At 41.4% G+C, this 20,219-nt stretch overlaps 2 protein-coding genes across 2 annotated transcripts in view; both read left to right on the forward strand.

The window, feature by feature from the left end:
- The window catches only part of thap12a (THAP domain containing 12a), a 252,958-nt gene that overhangs the window by 4,914 nt on the left and 227,825 nt on the right, over positions 1-20,219 (forward strand). The gene's annotated exons all lie outside the window — the stretch shown is intronic.
- si:dkey-250d21.1 (uncharacterized) lies at positions 658-19,151 on the forward strand. The gene is made up of 11 exons (XM_052047701.1): positions 658-1,030; positions 3,553-3,673; positions 4,319-4,417; positions 4,505-4,538; positions 5,737-7,538; positions 7,630-7,660; positions 10,621-12,389; positions 13,054-13,099; positions 13,190-14,994; positions 15,912-15,948; positions 17,002-19,151. Exons 1-11 carry the CDS (start codon positions 936-938, stop codon positions 18,546-18,548), a joined length of 7,386 nt encoding a protein of 2,461 aa, XP_051903661.1. The 5' UTR covers positions 658-935; the 3' UTR covers positions 18,549-19,151.

The raw sequence follows: 20,219 nt of genomic DNA on the forward strand, positions 1-20,219 counted from the left end.
GGACGATCATTAATTATCAGCACTTGTGACAATAAAGTTGCATCCAATCCAATCCACTCATAACTGGTGGTTAACTTCACTGTGCTGCGTGTGCGCATACTCAGTGCAAAAAAACAACAACAACCTTTTTGAAACGGTAGCTACTTCTTGCATACTGATTAAGACAAAGGGTTAGTATATTGATACACATCTCTGAAATTGGTTTCAACAAATTACTTTTAATAATGTAATTATGAAGCTATGTTTCATTAAAAAAATCCACCTTTTATCAACTGAAGCCTTGATTCATAAATATTACTAGATATATTCCCTTACATATTATGCTATTATTAGTATATGAAAACCTGATGTGCGACACTAGTGCAGATTTGTAACGAGCCCCCCAAAAATATACAAATCCTTATTTGCCTCTATGGGGAAAAAAAACATGCATTGACAAGTGTAATTTGTAAAAAAAATAATAATAATAACATCAACGCGTGTGGACTGACCAATAGTATAGATTTGTGAAACAATATTCAAATAACCAAACTGAGACAGAGGAGGTTCGGGCCAAATGCCAGCGATATACTAACAAAATGGAAGACCAACCAGTGGTTTAGCGTCGCTAAATTTCACAGACCGTAGAATCCAGCCAATGAAGGCTATTGTGCTCTCTGCTGGACAACATGTTTCATTACAGTGTCGAGTTCCTGGTTCATATCACGGTCTCGGCGACTCGTGGAACACCACGCAGCATCAACTTTTTAAGAATGTAACTTGTCGAGTCTTAACTCGTTAAAATACTTTAAACTAGAACAGTGTTTACATTTACTGTTGCTGGTAGACGTTTTGCCACGGCATGAGTCCTTAGACTCAGTGCTGGTTTCGCTCTCATTGGACTACCCAGCTAAGCTAGCTAACTGGCTAGTTAGCAAGCTATATTGCTTTCCAAAATGACTAACTGCTGTGCTGCAGCCAATTGCGACTACCAGCAAGAAGGACCTGATAGCAGCATCCCACTTTTCAGCTTTCCCTTGGACCCGGAGCGGTAAGGCTTTTCCATGGTTGAGCGGGACGTACCCGAGGTACCGAGCATGTAATAGAAATGTTAGCCATCTGCCTTTAGCATTGTCGTTAGCGCAATATCATGTTGGCTAACAGTGACACAACTCAGTTGAAAATGGCGCAGACTCACCACGCTCTTAAAATAAGTCACGGTAAAATAAAGTAAATGCATTCGTTTTGAAAGAGGAATTGACTGCACCGGTTGGTGTGGTGTTATTACGAAGCGTTCGACGTTTTGATAAAACGGAAAAAAGAGAGTAGTTGTAAACTTTTTATTCTGCAAATTGCAAACCTCAATTTGTAAACGACGCCTACTGGCTCAGCGCGGTAACGTAGTGAAGGTAGTTGATATCATTACCCGCTTCAAAAAATCGTCATGCCACTCAGCTTTTTGTAGGAAAGGCATCGGAAAACTCTGTAAACAATTAAGTCGTATTGCATTTCAGACCACTATGAGCAGTGCGATTTTTTTTCTTTTTCTTCATTCCGGGCAATCAAGAATGACTCGGCGTGTATCTAATCCGATAACTCGTAGTACAGAGTCGAAGCTTAAAATGCTCCATTAATATAGTGCATCATCAAACTTAAATTTGAATTCACTGTCTCTCAACTGCAAGCCATCCACACCCAAAGTACTGCAGGCCGTTTGCGTACCCCTGCAAGGTTTATCTTCTTAAAACAACCTTGCCGCTGATTTGTAATAAAAATGTTGCATAACAATAAACATATTCAAACGGCGTTTAAATATAGGAAAGAAGCCAAGAAAGCCGAAGTAAATTAAGAAATAAGTGAATCGCCCAATGAGCTGTTAATTGATATGTTAGGCAAATGAGGAGAGGGTTAAAAAGGAGGAATTTAACGAAAGGATAGGACAATTTCGGGGCTTTATTTATTTATTACTTTTTTTTACAAGTTCAACACGGGAAAAACCCCTATCAAGACACCAGCATGTTTATTTTAATTTACAAAATGAACCAGCCACTGATGGCCAAGCGGCCGTCATAACTAATTAGCATGTTGAGTCGTTGAATTGATGTCTGCATGGCAGAGGCTCCGTCAAACCCATGAGCCCGATTCACCGAACCCAGAGGGTTGTGCGCATGAAGTCAAGACAAAATGTACAAACTGCAGAGGGGATTATGATGCCAATTAGAGAGTTTGAGGACAAATGTTATATTAATAGTTCAAATCAAGAGTCCAAATAAAGTGGCAGTGGCAAAATCAATTCACCTGGCTCAGTCATACTGAGGAAGGCATGCCGTTATTGATGCCAAAAGCACTGCCCTGCAATTGCTTCTACCATTGTTGGACAGCCATCAACCAACTATAGGCTGGACACACACAAAAAGACATAAGGTGACGGCCGTTCACAAAGCAGCAGAAGAGGAGAAGTTTATTAAAGATGGTAGTTTCTAAAAGCACTCAACCAATAAAGTTACAAAACCCGAAATAATATAGTTTAGATACATAGTTGTATATTTTGTTTTGTTTAGTTTTTTACGGAGGACACTGCAGCATGCTCTTGCAGCACAGGTGGACACAGACCGCAGTGTACTTGAAAGCTGCTCCAAAATAATCAATGAGTGTCTCAAACTCATGTGGCCCCACCACGCAAGCTATGAGCCCATCATTCTTCCATGCGAGTTTTAATAAATGAATGCAGGGCGGCGCAGTGTGGGGTGGTTGTTTCCCAAGCCAGAGGTTGGAGGTTCGATCCCCAGCCAGCGCGACCATGTCAAAGTGTCCTTGCTCCTGAACCTGCATCATCTGTAGGTGAAGGAGGTAACGGTGTCAAGCGCTTTCAGTACCCGAAGTAGAAAATCACTATAAGTGACAGCCATGTTCCTATTGGAAATCTTAACTTTGGAAAGGAAACTATGCTTCCTGTAAAAGAAAGCGAGTCAGTTCCAGAATACCTGCATGTCATGGCACATGGCAAGGATGATGCCACCTTTGCCCCACTTTGAGCCAGGAAAAACCCTGAATTAGAACATATCAATTCGTAATACAATTAAAATATACCAAATAATTATGTAGCCATTATCCAACGTATATTAAATAATAGACTAGCAAATATTGTAATAGCTATTGTGGTGAAAGACATAGGTGAAAAGTACTAAGATGATGTTAAAGTATTAACGAGGATATACTTACAGATAGATATTTTGATCAGTAAATTGATAAATTATGTTTGAAATCCAATCTGATGAGTAACAGTTTAGAGGGGAAATTGGAACTGCTTTCTAAATTGCCATCATTCATGAGGTAATTCTGAAGTGCAAAATACGGTATGTGACCCAGGCTAATTAATGGGAAGTGAAAAAGAGCATTTGTTTATCCAAAAGAAGAGATTGTAAGTTAGTCGTAACTTTATATTTACTAAACTCAAGGATAATGTAAGAAACAAACAGGCAAGTTGAAATCTACTATCTACTTGTAAAGACATTCAGCTCTCCGAAGTGAAAAGGACACCGATTTCTGATTGTGTTTTCCTTCGATTTTCAGCTGCCAACAATGGTTGACGAACTGTTGTCGGCAAGATTTGGCGTCAGAACCTCCAGAGGAACTGCACAAACTCTACAAACTTTGCGCAAAACATTTTGAGCCCTCTTTGATAACTGTTCAGGTAAAAATTATGATGTGTTTGTTCGTCTCATGCTCAGTTTTTGTGCATATGACACTTTTTCTACACACACATTTTCATAGTTGTCTAGCGGTGTATTATTTTCAGTGTTGCTGTGTCAAACTTGACATTTCCATTGGAGTTAGTGTTGTATTATTTTGGGACAGAGGTTCGGGGGTGTTGGAGTTGCTTGGGGATAAAAACAGTTTGACTCCAGTTTGAACAACTACAAATTATGAACTAAATGAAATGAAGACCAAACAATTGCATTTGTTAAATGCACACTAAAATCACATTCACCTTCCCTTGCAAAGTTTGTTTCTTGTGTCATCACCGATTGTTCAAAAGTGTTTTGGTCCAAATCCGAAAATGCACTTATGGACCATTTTTGGCTGTCAAAATTTTTTTGTGACTTATTGTCTCGATCAGGCGTCTTGACGGTAGTTGATGGCCTGACACAGCAGTGCAGTTTTGACATGTGTTGAACCCTTGAAGATTGATTGTCTTTGTCCAATGAAAAACATGTTTGACAAAAATTGGTGAATTGTTTTGATTCATTGAATGCAAAATGTTGTTCATGTTTTAGACGAGAAGAACTTTTACTTTTAAGTCCAAGCCAAAGTTCAAGTTGTTTTTCTTCATTTCCAGAAATGTCTCTCGAATGACGATGCTGTTCCAACAATATTTGATTTTGGTGTACCCACCAATAATGAATCAACGTGTAACAGGAAACGTGCTGGAGGCCCTGTAAGTGTGTCACTGTCGGACAGATGTCTCTTAAAATTTTCTTTAAAATATTTAAATAATAAACTTTATTATTCTTTTAAAATACAGGCGGAAGAGGAACCCACTGTGAAGAAGACAAAAGGTAAAATTCAAAATATTGAAATCCAGACGAGAGCCTAGTTAATCTGGATGTTTTTAAGTTGATGCCGATTGTGATATCTGACGGAATAAAATTCTGACCATCAGTTAATTGGCTAATTGGTTCTAAATATATGTACATTTATTAGGGGTGGGACTTACTTTAAGAATCAGTTACATACCTTATAATTAATCTCTATTCATTTAATTATTACTCTTAATTGCATTTTAATCATCTCAACTCAGCTGTATTTAGAGAGCACTTTCAAACAACAACCCTGTACACAAAACAACCACCGCTGTACACACAGTGCATGGAGGAAAAATAATTCACGCAATAAACAAAACAATACGTTAATGACAGATAGTTTTTTTGTTTGTTTGTTTTTTTGCTTTTTACTAAGACTAAAATTAGGTCTTATTCTGAGCCAAAAAACAAAGAATAAAAATTTGTTTTAAGTTTAACCAAAGCAATTTAGAGATTTCAAAACAAATAATTGAATCTTGAAAATGTATCTTGTTTTTTTGCTTTTTACTAAGACTAAAATTAGGTCTTATTCCGAGTCAAAAAACAAAGAATAAAAATTATTTTTAAGTTTAACCAAAGCAATTTAGAGATTTCAAAACAAATAATTGAATCTTGAAAATGTATCGGGAGCCAGAATAGGAGTCATGTGCTCCCGCTTACAAGTAGCAGTCAAGAGGCGAGTAGCAGTGCTATTATTTGTTTTAAAAAGGAAACATTTTTATTTGATTGTATTTTGATTTTAAATGGATTTTAGTGGAAGACGGAATCACATAATAAACACGCCTGACTATTTTTCACTCGGAAAAAAATCATTTAATTGCATCTTATTGCCGAAGAGTATTAACTTCACACATCAGATTTAATATGAACAATCTTTATTTTATCTGTTCCAATTTCCAATACAGTTTACTTAAGTAAAATACATATATTTATATTGTTTGTCACAAATGATGTTCAGATGTAGAACAGTTGATTAATTGTCTCATTCATCATTTGATGTCAAACCTGAATTTGTTGAATCAGCAAACGTAAAAAAATTCCCTCTAATACTTTAGGAGGACAGTGTATATCAAGAAACGATTTCCGCAATACTGTTAGTTCTACCAATATGCTATATATGAAGAATATATCAGCAATTAAAAAAAAAACTCATTCATGTGCTCTTTTTCATTAGAAAACATAGAAACACCGAAAGTGACTGAGGAGGCGACAAAAGAAGTTTCTAGCGATGACATCCCAACACCTGAACAGAGAGATAACCAAGCTCAAGAGAATATAGGCGGCCACAGAGCCAAAGAGACTCTTAAGGCCTATTTTAAGGAAATTCTGGCACTGACTGGATTCAGCATCAACGGTGGCAACATCAACACAGACGAGTCGACCGGCGGCGCAAGGGATCAGCATTCTCTGAAGAAAATCTGTGAGGAGAAAATTGATAAGAAGGAAATCCTGCAGTTTAGTGAGAGCCTCATGCAAGAGGAGATCCAGAACAGCCTGAGACATGCCCGATTCTTCTCCATTCTGCTCCAGAATGTGACCACTATTGAGGGAAAGGAGCATATCCCGATTTTCATTCGATCCGTCACAGAGGCTGGGTTCCCCCAAAAACACCTTGTTGGTTTCCTGCCTTGTGATTTGGATGCGGACAATCTTTTTAACCACCTTATCTCAGAGTTAAGAAACAAGTGGGGCTTACGGATGGAGCATTGCAGAGGGCTCTCGTATCTCGTTAGTGGACATATGTGTCAGTCAATGCGAGACCTCACGTGCAAAATTTTGCTGGAATTTCCGCAAGTTGTTTTATCACCCAGTGACCCGTATGCTTTTAACATATGGATTATTCGCTGCATGCCGGTGCCAACGATTCAAACCATCGTAGACACCGTTGAAGAAGTGGCCTTGTTACTTAGGAACACACCTGAGCTGTACAAAAGATTGGAAGGGAAAATCCAGATGACATATGGCCATATAAAGGGAGAAGTGGATCGAATTAAAGCCATCATCAGCGTGAATTGGGAGTGTGGCACTGATGCCTTCCAAACTATGTTGGATATCTTGGAGCCTTTCCTGAACTGCATCAATGAAATGATTTCAAAGGTGGATGAAGATGCAGCTGAACAGATGGCCAAACTCAAGCCAGTTCTGAAGAATTTTAATTTCATCATGACATTAGTTGTTCTCAAGAACACCCTCTGCTGTGTGAGCATACTCAACTCCAGTCTCAGGGGAATAATTAGCATGAGCAGTACCTTGCAGTACACCATTTCAAATGCCTTAAAGCTGGTCAACAAATACCAGCAGGACATTGCCATATTCAACAGAAAATGGTTTTCAGACGCCGTCAGTCGAGCCAAGAAGCTTGGTGTTGAAGTCGTTAAACCCGAGATTGACCACGGAGATTCCGATGACACCCAGCTCGAAGACTTTTACAGAGAAACTTTAGCCCGGCCCATCTTGCAGTATCTTGTTGCGGAGGTCAAGCGGATTTTCAGTACGGAGATGGTGAGGATTCTGAGATGGCTCTCTTTAGTGCCGTCTTACATGGCCGACCACAATTTCAGCATTCGCCGCGATAAAGTCGCAGACGCCAATTTGAACAACCTTGCAAGGCCTGACACATTCTATGAAGAGCTTGGTTGTTGGGAAGTCAAATGGAGGCACGCAAGCAAGCGCAGGATTCTGCCAACCACAGTGTTTGCTACACTGAAAATACCAGACATCGGCTTTTACCCAAACGTGCAGAGCTTGTTGCGAGTCTTGGGCACTGTCCCATGCGTAAATGCAGAGGCAGATGTTTATGGGCAATACCACATGGTACTGGAACGATGCCACGCCTACCTGAAAGACACTCCCGAGGACCAAAGACAGTTTAGCTCGGCATATGTCTACGTCAACCAAGATGTGCATTTCAATGTTGACCAAATGGTGGATTCATATGTCCAGAAGCATCCAGACATACTGCAGATGTTACAAACTGTGAGTAGATCTTTTTTGTTTTTTTCATCACAGTTGTCGTGACCAATAATAAATTTTTGAAAATAACTGATAAATTTTGTGTATTTTTCAGGATGAAGACATTACAGAAAAGTCTTCTAAAGGTCAGATGATTTATGCAATTGTTTTCATTGTTTCTGTTCAGTACTAATGGCTCTCTATACAGTGGAACCTCAACTTACAGGTCAATGTAATAACACAGATAAGTCTAAAATCAAACGTGTGACCCAAAATCTCTGCATTGAACCTCCACCAGCGAGATATTCTCGGCTTCTTTCCTGTTTTCATTTCACAGAGACATTTCCAGTCTACTTAGACTTCCATTGTCGTCTAACTCCTCATGACCATTTCACAATCTGTTAGCACTCCGTATTGGTGAAAAGTTGTTACTGCAGTCAAGCTGTGAAACATCGTCTTTCTCTGTCAGCGATAATGATCCATTTTATTGGCTGGAATGATTGATAGGGTAATTGATTCAAAAATAGTGACAGCCTAATGTAGTACATAGAAATACGGAGAAACTGACTTTAAGGAGCAATAACATGGTGTGTTCTCTCTAGCAAGTCACTGCAATGTCTTTGAGCCGCCACAACGCTGAGCGATGCGGTAGAACTCCACTGCCCATTTGCACAGTGTGCAGGGTTTGTCTTTTATATGTGGATATGTATCTGATACATCTGCAGTATTACGCTCATCCCTACACATCTGATCTGTATTTCAACTGAAAAAAACATCCAAATACAGTATTTTCGCAACAATACGGTGCACCATATTAAAAGGTAGTAGTGTCAGAAACAGGTGTGATGTCTTTCAGACATATACATTGTATTATTGGACGCGGGCATGAGAAAACGTATGCGAGCTTAAAAAATATGGTCGTGCGCATGCATGCGAGTTTTTTTTTTTTTTTTGTAAGTCAGGAGGAGCAAAACTGCGTCCGATTGTACTTATTGGGCAAGTTCACAATCAAATAAACCAGGTTCCTTTGTGTCACAGTCAGTCAGTCTCGTTGCCGTGCAGCTCCTTAGAATTGATGCTTGCTTTTGCCAATCCATTCACAAATTGTGGCGTAACTCGCTCGGCCGGCGCTGCCGCCCATCATGACTAAAGCTGCGTTCGCCATTGCTCCCACGCAACTTCACCGTGGCCGTGTCTGTCCATTACCATGGCAACCAAGCACAACAGTAAAAGCCGACTTCACACGTGCTGGTCCCCTTGCTCACTACGGTGTGTTTCACCGGAATGTCGAAAGTGAACGGCACCTCACTCATGTTGGTGAAGTGGTTGGGGTGGATATATTAGTCAGCAAACTTTTTGTTTGGTTTGGTTTTGTTAATTGAACATAAAACATATACAGTAATAATTTGACAGAAAATAAAGTAAATAAAATGGTAAAAAGGAAAGAAAAATCAGTCATCATTCAACACAGTTATGTTCAAGGGAGTAGGAAGAAGTAAAAAACGTATCTAGTCCTACCCCATGTTCTGTGTTTATATCTAATAAATCATTTTTATATCAATCGGAAAAGAAAAGCGGCAGAATAAAGAACTAAAATCTCGAAGAAGGCATCTTTATTTTATGTAATGCAGAACATGCGTGTCAGATCAGAGATGTGTTACGGTCACATTACATTTTGTAAGGTGAACGAGAACATTAAAAAAATTCAGATTTAACAAAAATTGGAATTGGGCATCACGCCCTGCTGCTTAAATATAGCCAAATTGAGGTGGCGTGCGGTCATTTTTCTATATGCGACAGTGGACAGTCCATTCGCTTGTGCACTTTTGGGGTCACATTCCTCAAATGCTGAACATGAATAATCACATCTAGGTCTTGAACAGCTCTTCCTGTAATTTGAGGACCTTGTTCAAAAAAGTATTCGATTATGTACGTGTACATTCTGATGACAAAGAAATCAAGGTAATGTTCAATCAGGAGTTGTTCTATTACTGTGTCTGTTACTTTGTCAAAGTGACGTCGCTTAATGCAGGGGTGCCCATTAGGTCGATCCTGATCTACCCGTAGATCTAAGACATGTCCCAAGTAGATCCGAAGATTGACGAGAAAAATAACCAAAAAAACATTTGTATGTCTTGGTACGTGTTAGTAATATATATTTTTGTGTTAATGTACACTGCACCCTAATCATCTTATCAGTCTCATTTTCACCAAAAAAATATTTGAAAAATAAAATAAAGCAGGTAAATCTTGAATTTACGGTGGCGCGTGATTACGTCACCGGAAGTTGTTAGCTATCAGCAGCCTGCAATTGCAGCTTGTGATCAGAACTGTTGCGCTCTATCTTTTATCGTCATTATTCTCATTCAGAGTTTGCTTCATGTACAATTCACAGAGGGCACAGGCAAAGAATAGGAATCTAGGAGGGCCCAGGGAAGCACTTTAAAACGGTACGTGTGAGCTACGATAGTTTACAGGCTGCAAAAGTGCGTCGCATGCCTCAGTTTCAGGCTGTTTCTCATCATGGCGTGTGTGTGTGTGAGACGTGTGTGTGACGTCTGTCTGTGTGCGTGTGTGCGTATGCGCCGGTAAGGGTAGATCCCGGGAGGTTAGTTGATTGAAAAGTAGATCTTCAATCAAACCTCCTCGAGGCCGGTTCCGGCCCCCGGGCCGTATGTTTGACTCCCCTGTTTTAACTGGTATACAATTTGGCACAACAAGGCTGCACTCTTGGGGGCAGTGGCAGGTGAGGCAGGCACAGTAGCTCACAGTTAGGGTTGCCGTGCCCTCCTCATGACACAAAACGAGTCTTCATGATGGGAGCATGGCTGGATAAATTGGAGCAGAGCCACGCAGTTCTAGAAAGCTCAATTCATCATCCACTTTGATGAGTATATATTTGCAGTCGGTTAACAAATTCATCCGCTTTTATCTTAAAGTATTGCTACGTGGCTCCTACACCCTCTACTTGGGAGTTATGTCTGGCTGGTAAATTGATGTTGGGGTGTTGGAGCATTCCCCGCCTCCTTGTACAATTATAGTCCAACAGATTTTGCATCATTTATGTTTGTGTTCATGTTTAATATTTAATCATCTCTTCTTACAGCGGCAAGCCAAGGAAACCATGCCGAAAAAAACACAGAAGATGAATTGCAAGTAATAAACATGGAGATGGATGCTGAGAGTCTTGTAGAGATGAAGTGTGCCGAGACAGATAGAGAAGCCTTGAAGTCGGCTCTGCAAGCCGCAGTGACTGCTGCGTACACCAGCCAAAGCTGGGAACAAAGTGAGGTTTCTCCCGCTCAGGATGGAGAAGTTGACTATGTCACCAAGTCTGAAATGAAAGAAGTACTGACTGTGTGTGAAGACGCGGTCAGAGCAGGAATTCTCACAGAAGCCGGGAGTTCATTCTTTTCATTGTTCATCGATCGTGTTGTAAAGATCGGGGCAAAGGACTATCTTCCTCTCTTTCTTCGCTTCGTGGACAGTTTTGATGTCATGCGACTGGAGTTGATGGGATTCCTGGAAGCAGATCTGGATTGTGACGCTATGGTGCGTCGCCTCTTGGAAATTGTCACGGAAGAGTGGCGTCTTGATTTGAATAACTGCAGAGGTCAGGCTTACCTCGGATCTGGTGATGTGTCTTACAAACTCAAAGCTTTTGCTTGCAAAGTGCAGGAGAAGTATCCCCTTGCCATTAGCACACATTGCTCTTGCTATTCATTCAACACATGGTGGTCAAAATCTATTCCAGTGCCACTGGTTAAAAGAGCCCTTGATACATTTGAAGAGGTGGTGATGTTTTTTGGCAGCAGGACTGCTCTAGAAAAACAGCTGGATCATGTCATTGCCTATGGTCTTCGGGAGAGCTACGAAAAGGTCCAGGAATTGCAGGGGACCTACTGTTCCCTTTGGCAAGAAATGCATGACTCGTATGAGGTGTTTGTGCAGATGATGGAGCCCCTCGTTGAGTGTCTTGAAAAAGTTAAAGACAATCCACAGAGGTGGAAAAACGATGTTTCTGAACAAGCTGGGGTCCTCTTAAACAAAATAATGCAATTTGATTTCATTATCGCTTTGGTTATCCTCAAGAATACCTCTTCGTTTACCAGAGAGCTGAGCGCTGGTCTTCAGCGAGATCATTTCAATACGGCATTCCAGCTTTGTCAAATCACCGGCATCGTGGCGACCTTGAACAGGATCAAAACAAATTTGAAAGTATTCCACCAGAATTGGTTTGACGAAGCCAGTGCGATCGCTCAAAGTCTAAGAGTGCCTATAGAAATTCCCGACAACACTTTGCCAAGGGACACTTTAATTAAGCCAGTCGGTTTTTATAAAGACAGCTTAAGTGTGCCCTTAGTGGATAACCTCATCAATGCCGTCAAGGATCATTTTTCAGAGGATCACAAAGAAGCTCTTAATTTCCTCTCCCTGGTCCCTTGCTTGGTGACAGTGAGTTACATGTTTGAGAGCTTAAAATCCAAGCCACCTCTCTACAGTAGCGATCTTCCAGACGCCGACAACTTCTTCACCGAACTCTGCTGTTGGAGAGTCACCTGGAAGACAAAAGTTGCCTCCGTGACCATCCCAAATTCAATATTTCAAACGCTGCGCCTGCCGCTCATGCCGTACTTTGGCAACATCAACGCACTCCTTCGTATTATGTCCGTGCTCCCCAGCACAGCCCTTGAGGACTGTGGAGTTGTCATGCGTCACAAGAAGTTCCAAGAATACCTGCGGAAGACAAATCCCAAAGACCGCTCCCCCTGCTTAGCTGTGCTCCAGGTCGGCACAGATTTCAACAGAGACCTTGACCGCATGGTGAGCCAGTGTTTGAAGGTGACTCCGCAAGCCCTGGAGGGGATCTGTTTGGTGAGTGCTTTCGTTCAATTGAGCTACACTTTGTGATATTGTTTGTCCTGTCTTGTATTCCTCAAGCAGGTTCTCCAATAGAAGGGGTGTAGGGGTGCTGCGCAGACCCTCAGGGGCTCTACAAACACTTTGTGATCTATATTACTAAAAGAAATATAAACAAAAAATTACAGGTTTGCCCTGTGAACAAATAGCTGGGTTCCCATGGAGTGCTTCCTCCCTATTCTCTGATGTCCCCTAATACAAGATATGACCTCTTTTTCTTTTTTCCCCTTATTTGAAACTGAAGAGCAAACTTGGAGTTTAAAGCATCACTGTAAATCCATCGACGACCCTACTGCAGTGGTGCTCACAACTTTTCAGCATGCGAGCTTCTTACAAAACGACCAAGTCGAAATTATCTGCCCATTCCAAAAAATGCAAAAGATATATAATTATTTTTAAATGTATTGACGATTCTTTGTATGTGCAATGTATGATGTGCCTTGCATAACCGAATGAGCCAACATTGCAAAACACCCCACAATAATGAACTCTTAACAGTTTTTGTAATTACCTGAGTTTATTATTTTCTCAGAAATCTCAGAACAATGAGTCAGCTGCTTCAACGACTGCCTCTTTTACCATCTGTCAATACATTTGATGCATACTTATGTTTCCACAGGATAAGGAAGCCAAAAGTTTAATCCGCAGCTCTGACAATATGGAAGGTATAGTATTTATTTTTTGTTTGTCAACTGAAATTTGCTATGAATCTGACTCTTTTTTTTGTTCTTTTCAATTTTTTGTTGGACATCTAGTGGCTACATCTGTCAAGGTGGAAAGTTATGAGATGGAAATTCAGCAGGGTCCTGACGTGACGGATGAGCAACAACACATGAAGCCAGTAGATGAAAATGGACAAATTGGAGATAACCGTCAAAGTCTGGTGACGCTATTTAGACAAGCGGCCATCCTTGGGAAAAAAAATATCAGCATCGCGGACCTCTCCGAAGAGGAAAAAGAGCGTTTCACCCAGGAGCTCAACCTGTGCCACTGGTTCAAGAAGGAGAACAAATGTGCACTGTCCATGAGTGAAACTGAAATTGTGACATTACTCATAGACGGAATCCGAGATGTCATACTGACAGAGATACAGGAGTCCCCATTCTTCTCACTTATCACAGACAAACCCATAAAGATCGCCGATGAGACTCACCTACCTGTTTTTGTCAGGTATGTCCGAGAATCTGCTCCCAAAGTAGAGCTGATCGGTTACTTGCCATATGATGAAAACTGTGATGTTGAAACTCAAGCAAGAAAGCTTACAAAAATACTAACAGAATCCTGGGGCTTACCGATGGCACAGTGCCGAGGACAAGCATTCATGCACTTGGGCTCAGGTTACCAAAGCCTGAAGAAAATGTCTTTGGACATCCTCGAGACTTATCCACTGTGTGTAGTAACACCAAGTGAGTCCTGTGGCTTGGCCTATTGGCTGGTAGGCAGTGTGCCTTGTCCTGCGGTGGCAAAAATGCTGGATATCACAGAAGATTTGCTGCAATTCTTTGGTGACTCTCCTCGTCTCGAAGAACAGTTGGCACAGGCCGTTGATGGGCTGTTGAACATGCCAAGGGAGGCCTTGGAGGAAATTCCGGAGACATGCTGTTCCAGGTGGAAGAAGAGAGAGGACTTCTTTGACATACTTGCTGACACACTGGAGGGCATTCTCAGTTGCCTCGACAACGTTTGTTCGAATGCCAAAGGTGCCATGTCAATGCATGCTCAAGTTCTCTCCGCTGCCCTGAAGAGCGTGGATTTCATAGTCACCCTTGTGGTCCTGAAGAATGCTTGTGCTCCTCTTCGTAACTGTAGCACAGTCTTCCGCTGTGGGAACCCTGCTGATATTCTTTGTGAAGTGGAAAAGATCCCTCTAATCGTAGAGACTCTCAACAAAATGTTGGAAAATGTCAGCACGGTACACTCCACTTGGTTTGAACAGGCATATCGGTTAGCGAGCAAGGTAGCCCCTCATCAAATCTGTTTCCCTGAGGAGGCCGGCAACTACGATTCTCCAGAGATATACTACAGGGAAACTCTGAGCATCCCCCTCCTCAAAAGTCTCATTGATGAAATGAAGTACAGCTTTTCAGACAACCACTTGAAGGCTCTATCGATCTTGTCTCTACTGCCATCCTGCAATCCACAGCCCATTGTTCCACAATCCACAGACAAACATTTCAACTTTTACCTGTCAGATCTTCCAGAGCCGGATACACTTGAGCAGGACATCAATGCATGGGCCGCAGTATGGAGAGACAAAGACCAGGATATTGCTCCTCCAACGTCCATCGCCGAAACATTAGTTCATCCCGAGTGTAAGAACCACCCAACAATTATTTTACTGCTCCGGCTGGTCGCGGTGCTGCCCAGTGTCAGCATTGAATGTGACCTCATGAAGTCCACTTTGAATTCAATGAGGGATATTTTAAGGAACACCGTATGCAAAGGTAACAGGAGAGCTCGTGTGATGCTCCTCTCTCACAAAGCGACGCTGCGGAGGCTGCCCGAAGTCATTGGCAAGTGTATTGAGGTTGATCCAGAGAGCAGTCCATGTCTTTCACAGGTAAGTTCGTGGCTCTGAAGTGTTGAAGTAATCTGTCAGACCACCTGTTCCGAGTTTTCTCACAGATAAACGAGTGTCATAAATGTCTTCATGCGTTCTTTCATTTTCAGTGCAGTCTCAGCATTTTACCATTTTTTAACTGGAATGAGAAACTTACATTTTAACTCAAATTTAAGACGACTCTCTGACTTACTCTGAGAAGTCAGAATTGAATGACACATAAATACACCTGCGTAATTAAAATGTGTTTTACTGTTTTGTTTTTTCTGTTTTTTTTTTAATTTGTTAAAGCATTGCATTTGAAAATGTATGGGGAGCTACATTTAAAAAAAATAAAAGTGAATTTAAATGTACTAGTCAAGCATGGGCTGATATTAGATTCTGACGCTATGATAATTGTGAACTAAAACATCACCGTACCACGATATATAAATTATAGCTCTAAAATATCTTTTAAAATATTTTGTAAATAAAAAGTTTTCCCCATTGAACAGTCTTTTTTATTCATTTTTAAACAAAATTTAGAATATTTGCGACATGAATAAATGTACCATATTAAGTGTATGTAAATGTTTCTGTTTTAATTACTTTTAGTAAGTTACTGTGCCCTGTTACTGATCAGCTATATTTAGACCAGCGTCGCGGGCTGCTCATGTTGTCCTAGGGGATAAACGAGTACCTACTGGTAGTGAAAATGAAGCTTCAAATTTTCTTCATGAGCTCCGAGACTTTATCTCCTACTTCCCCCACCTAAATTGAGACCCCTGATTTAGGTAAACTGTGGCATTAATCTTACATCACCACCATGCTGGTGGTCAAAATTTTTTCCAGAACTGACATTTCATGTTTAAAAATAGTCAAACCACTTTTGAATCGGCACCATCGGCCTGGCATGACCAACGTTTTGCTTTTTGTAGGTGATGGAAACTTTACGAGGCCTAAATCTCGACAGGGGTAAGTGCATTCATCTGATCTCATTTATATAAATTATTTCTCTGCTTCCAATTTTGTGTCTAGTCACGTATATTCTATTTAATTCAATTCAATTGTATTTATTTTGCGCCGATTCATAACAGAAGTTAGCTGAAGGTTCTTTACATATTCAGCACGTCTAGAACTCAGCATAGCCCCTTTCACACTGCACTTAACGGGGGGGCATTCATTGTGTATGTGGCAGGGGCAAGGTGGCCATCGGGAATTTCATGAAAATATGGTAATTTTTCCGAACAGCCGATGTATTCACGGGCCGATATTGGGCATGCAGTGTTGTGTGAAACGGGCTTGGGGGCCATCATGACCAAGCACCCTCCCAGAAAGAAACATCAGTCAGACCCGAGAGACAATATAGGGCAGTAGTCTTCTGCCTTGTCTTGGTTGGTTGAGAGAGAGACTGTAGGGGAATGAGAGAGTGGTGTGGGGTTCTATTAACTGTACATGGGAGGTAGTTCTTCATACCTCTTACCAGTCAGTGTTTTGGCAAAACCTTCAGGGTTGTGCTCAAAACTTCATCTTTCAGCCTGACAATGATCCCAAAGGATTTCCTTCGAAGATAAATAAGGGTTTGAACTAGCCCAGCCTGAGTCCAAATCGAAATACAATCGGGATACCTCTACAATCTAACAGATTTCCATTCCCTTTTCAAAGATTAGTGCATAGATCACATTAATGGTGGAAATAGTTTTTAACCTTCCTCTTGTGTTGGCTTTCTGAATTTCGCTAAAATATATGCAGCTCTAAGAAGCAGCTTCAGTAAACACATGACACCACAACACGTTTGGGACCTGCAAATCATTCACCACAATAAAAAGGATGAGATGAGTTGGCCACTGCATTGGAGTAATCTTAATTTTGAAAATAGATTATCCTCCCAAGCCACCCGTTTTCCCACTGCCCAATCTGGTCCACACTGCTCCAAGTCTTTGGAAGATATAAGTAGTATGTGCTTTTTGTGAGTCTTAGTAGTGTTCTGCGTAGTACATCGCTCATTATTTTCCTATATTTCACTAGGGGCTGACACAGAAGAGTTGTCAAACCGGGCGTCGTCCTCAGCATCCGACGCTGCCACCGAAGCATCTGAGAAGCTTCCAGGCGCAGAGGAGAAATCTACTGAAACCGAAGTGGTTCTGAAAACGATTCAAGGACCAAGACAACCAGTTTCATTTTATGAGCCGCAGTTGCGCGAAGAAATAATCAAGGAACTATGGGATTCTCAGTTCTTCACAATTATCACCGAACAGACTGTTGAGATTGACGGTGAGATTTATGTCCCGCTGTGCATCAGGTACTTAAACAAAGAGGACTTCCAGTGTGAGGAAACGCTGGCTTTCATCCCATTCGTCGAAGACTCTGCTGTCCTTCTAGATGCGGTTGAGACCGCGCTCTCTGAAAAATGGGGGCTTAACATGGCGTATTGTCGAGGACAGGCCTTGCTCAGTGTCGGTAAAGCTGGAACTCAGATAAGAGCTGTAAGCTTGGCAATAGCCAACAAATACCCTCAGGCAGTCAGAACAGTGAGCTATGGTTTGTCCCTCAATGTGTGGTTGGCCAAGTCTTCTCCAACAGAAGAAGCAGCCGAACGAACAGGGCAGATTGATAAAATATTACAGTGGCTGACGCAGGACGCGGAACGGCAGAACAAACTGGAGGAAATGATCCTCCACGTGTTTCAGAGCAATGAAGGAAAAGGGAATGAGCTGAGGGATATGCTGATGAAGAATTGGGAGAAGAGTCACGACATGCATGAGGTGATGGTAGAGATTATCGAAGCTGTCTTGCTTTGCCTAAATGAGCTCAAACATCAGGGAAGTGTATCGGACCAGCAGCAAGCATCGCGGTTCTTTGATTCAATCAGAAACTTTGAATTCATCTTTTCATTGGTGGTGCTGCGACACGTCTTGCACGAAAGCAAAAAGCTAAGCCAGTCTCTTCAGGGCAAGCCCTTAGACATGCTACTTGCCCTGAACACTTTGCCAGATCTCAACGCTTCTCTCAGGAATTTGATGAACGATATCGACGCGCACCACAAGGCATGGTTTGAGGAAGCCGTCACGCTTGCATCCAAACTCCACATCCCCTTGCTGCATTCAGTTCTCCTCGAACCGCTGAGCGAGTTTTACAAAAATGCACTAAGTCTGAAATTTGTCGAGCACTCGATAGCGGAAATTGACAACCTCTTCACCGAAAAAGTGATGGATACCTTTCGGTGTCTGGAGATTGTGCCTTACGCAATGTCCAAAGTCGAAACCAGCACTCTCGGCGGTCTTGTGCTGCGCCTGTACAAAGAAGACTTGCCGGATGAGGCCTCGCTTCAAGATGAGATCAAGTTGTGGAAGGAGAAGTGGTTGGACCCTCTGGCGGGCTATCTTCCGACGACTGTCCTCGACACCCTCAAGACGTCGCACATAAGAAGTTTCAGTAATATTGAGACTCTTCTGCGACTGCAGGTGATTTTGCCATTTTCCAGAAGGGAGAGTAACTTCAAGCAGGGAAAGAGAAGCTTACAAGAGTTTATCCAGCAGGAAAACAGATCCCTCACTGAGCTACATCCTCTGTAATAGCCACAGAGTTGCAGGTCTTCCCATCCTAGAGAGACTAAAGAACAGTTCAACTCTTGAGGTGTGAAATCAACATTTCTCTGTATATTCTTGATTTCATGGGTTCTCCTTTTGTCGATAATCTGTTCCCGAATGGTTTTTGATATATTTGATTTCTTTTCCTGTAGTTTGTACAGTAGTCCTGTCAAATGGGACCAACATATGGGTTGGCAAAAGGGTGGGGTGGGGATTAAAAAAAAAAAAAAGCAATGATCAATGCTTGTGTGCCTTGATGCAAAACAAATATTTCCTCTCATGTTACAATGAAAGAGTCCCATTGGCATTTGAAACAACCATAACAACAACAGCAGTTTTCTCATGACCAGAAATGGCCAGGCTGTCATCGGTATCACTTTTTACAAGTTATTTTATAATTAAACGTCACGCTTTTCCTTTACTTTGCGCACGCATTGAAATGCTTACATCATGTTTTGTTGATTTCCCATATTTTATGTCCTATTGCAAAACTGTTTTTGCTGTAAACCTAGCTTTTAAAGAATGTCTCCTTGATAGGAAAAGCATATATATTTGTCAAAAAAGTAATAAAAGTGTCCCAAAAAGTAATTGTTGTTATTTGTCTTGAGGACCATATAGTGCTCGAGACACAAGGTGGCACTGCGAGACCGGAATTGCATGATTTCTCTCCGGTAAAGGTCAAAGTAAGTTTATCAAAAACTCAGTTACTGGCCCAAGTTGAAATATATTCATGTCTTTATTTAACTGCTCCCAAATGGTCCACTTTTTTGTTTTAGCGGCCCCTGCAGTGGTTGGAGCGTGAAGTTGATCGGATCACACCACTTATGCAAATCACTTCTCTTTGGCTACAACTTCACCATTGTGGTTTAGTTAATATGTGATTTCTCAGTGCAAGTGTTTTGCAAAGTTTTTTTCTGTTGGGGAAGGTCAATCATTTGCTTAGGATTCCAATGTGGTTTAAGCCTTGGCAGAATTTTAACTAAATCTCGTGACGCACCCTCACCCGATGGATGATTCATGTGCACGGTCACAACAGCCGTATCAAAGATAATAACATTAGTTTTGATGACACACCATTTTTCTGCAGTGACTTGACCAAATATTCACACCTCTAGAACGTTTTCCCATTTTGCCACCTTCCAAACACAAGCTTAACCTTTTAAGGCACCCTGTAACCTGATAACATGGTAAGCTGCCCACTGTAGTAACTGCTGTCCCTCAAACGGTTCAACACAAGTTGAGATTTCTTGTCCTCCACCAACATGAAGTAGCACCTAAATAATAATTGGAGCGCCAATGATGCATCGTTTTCAAAATTTTAAAGCAAATCAAAATCTGAAAATTGTGGTGACTTGTTAGTTGACACCTCCTGTGTCAAAACTTGCTAGATCCACCTTTCATTGCAGTTCCAGCTGTTCTTGTGGAGATTGTCTATGAGCTTCACACATCTCGACGCTGATATTTTTGCCCGTTCTTCCGCGCAATGGGGTGGAGAGGGCCTTTCAATTTATAAGACTACCCACAGAGGCTTGAATGCTATTTAGGTCTCGATTTTGACTGGGCCAGTCTTAAGTTTTATTTTTGATTTTAATCTTATCGATTCCATTTTAGCTCTGATTTGATGTTTAGTCTTGCTGGAAGATGAATCTCCTTCCT

This window comes from Hippocampus zosterae, chromosome 16 (assembly GCF_025434085.1).
Source record: "Hippocampus zosterae strain Florida chromosome 16, ASM2543408v3, whole genome shotgun sequence".
Classification (NCBI taxonomy): Eukaryota; Metazoa; Chordata; class Actinopteri; order Syngnathiformes; family Syngnathidae; genus Hippocampus; species Hippocampus zosterae.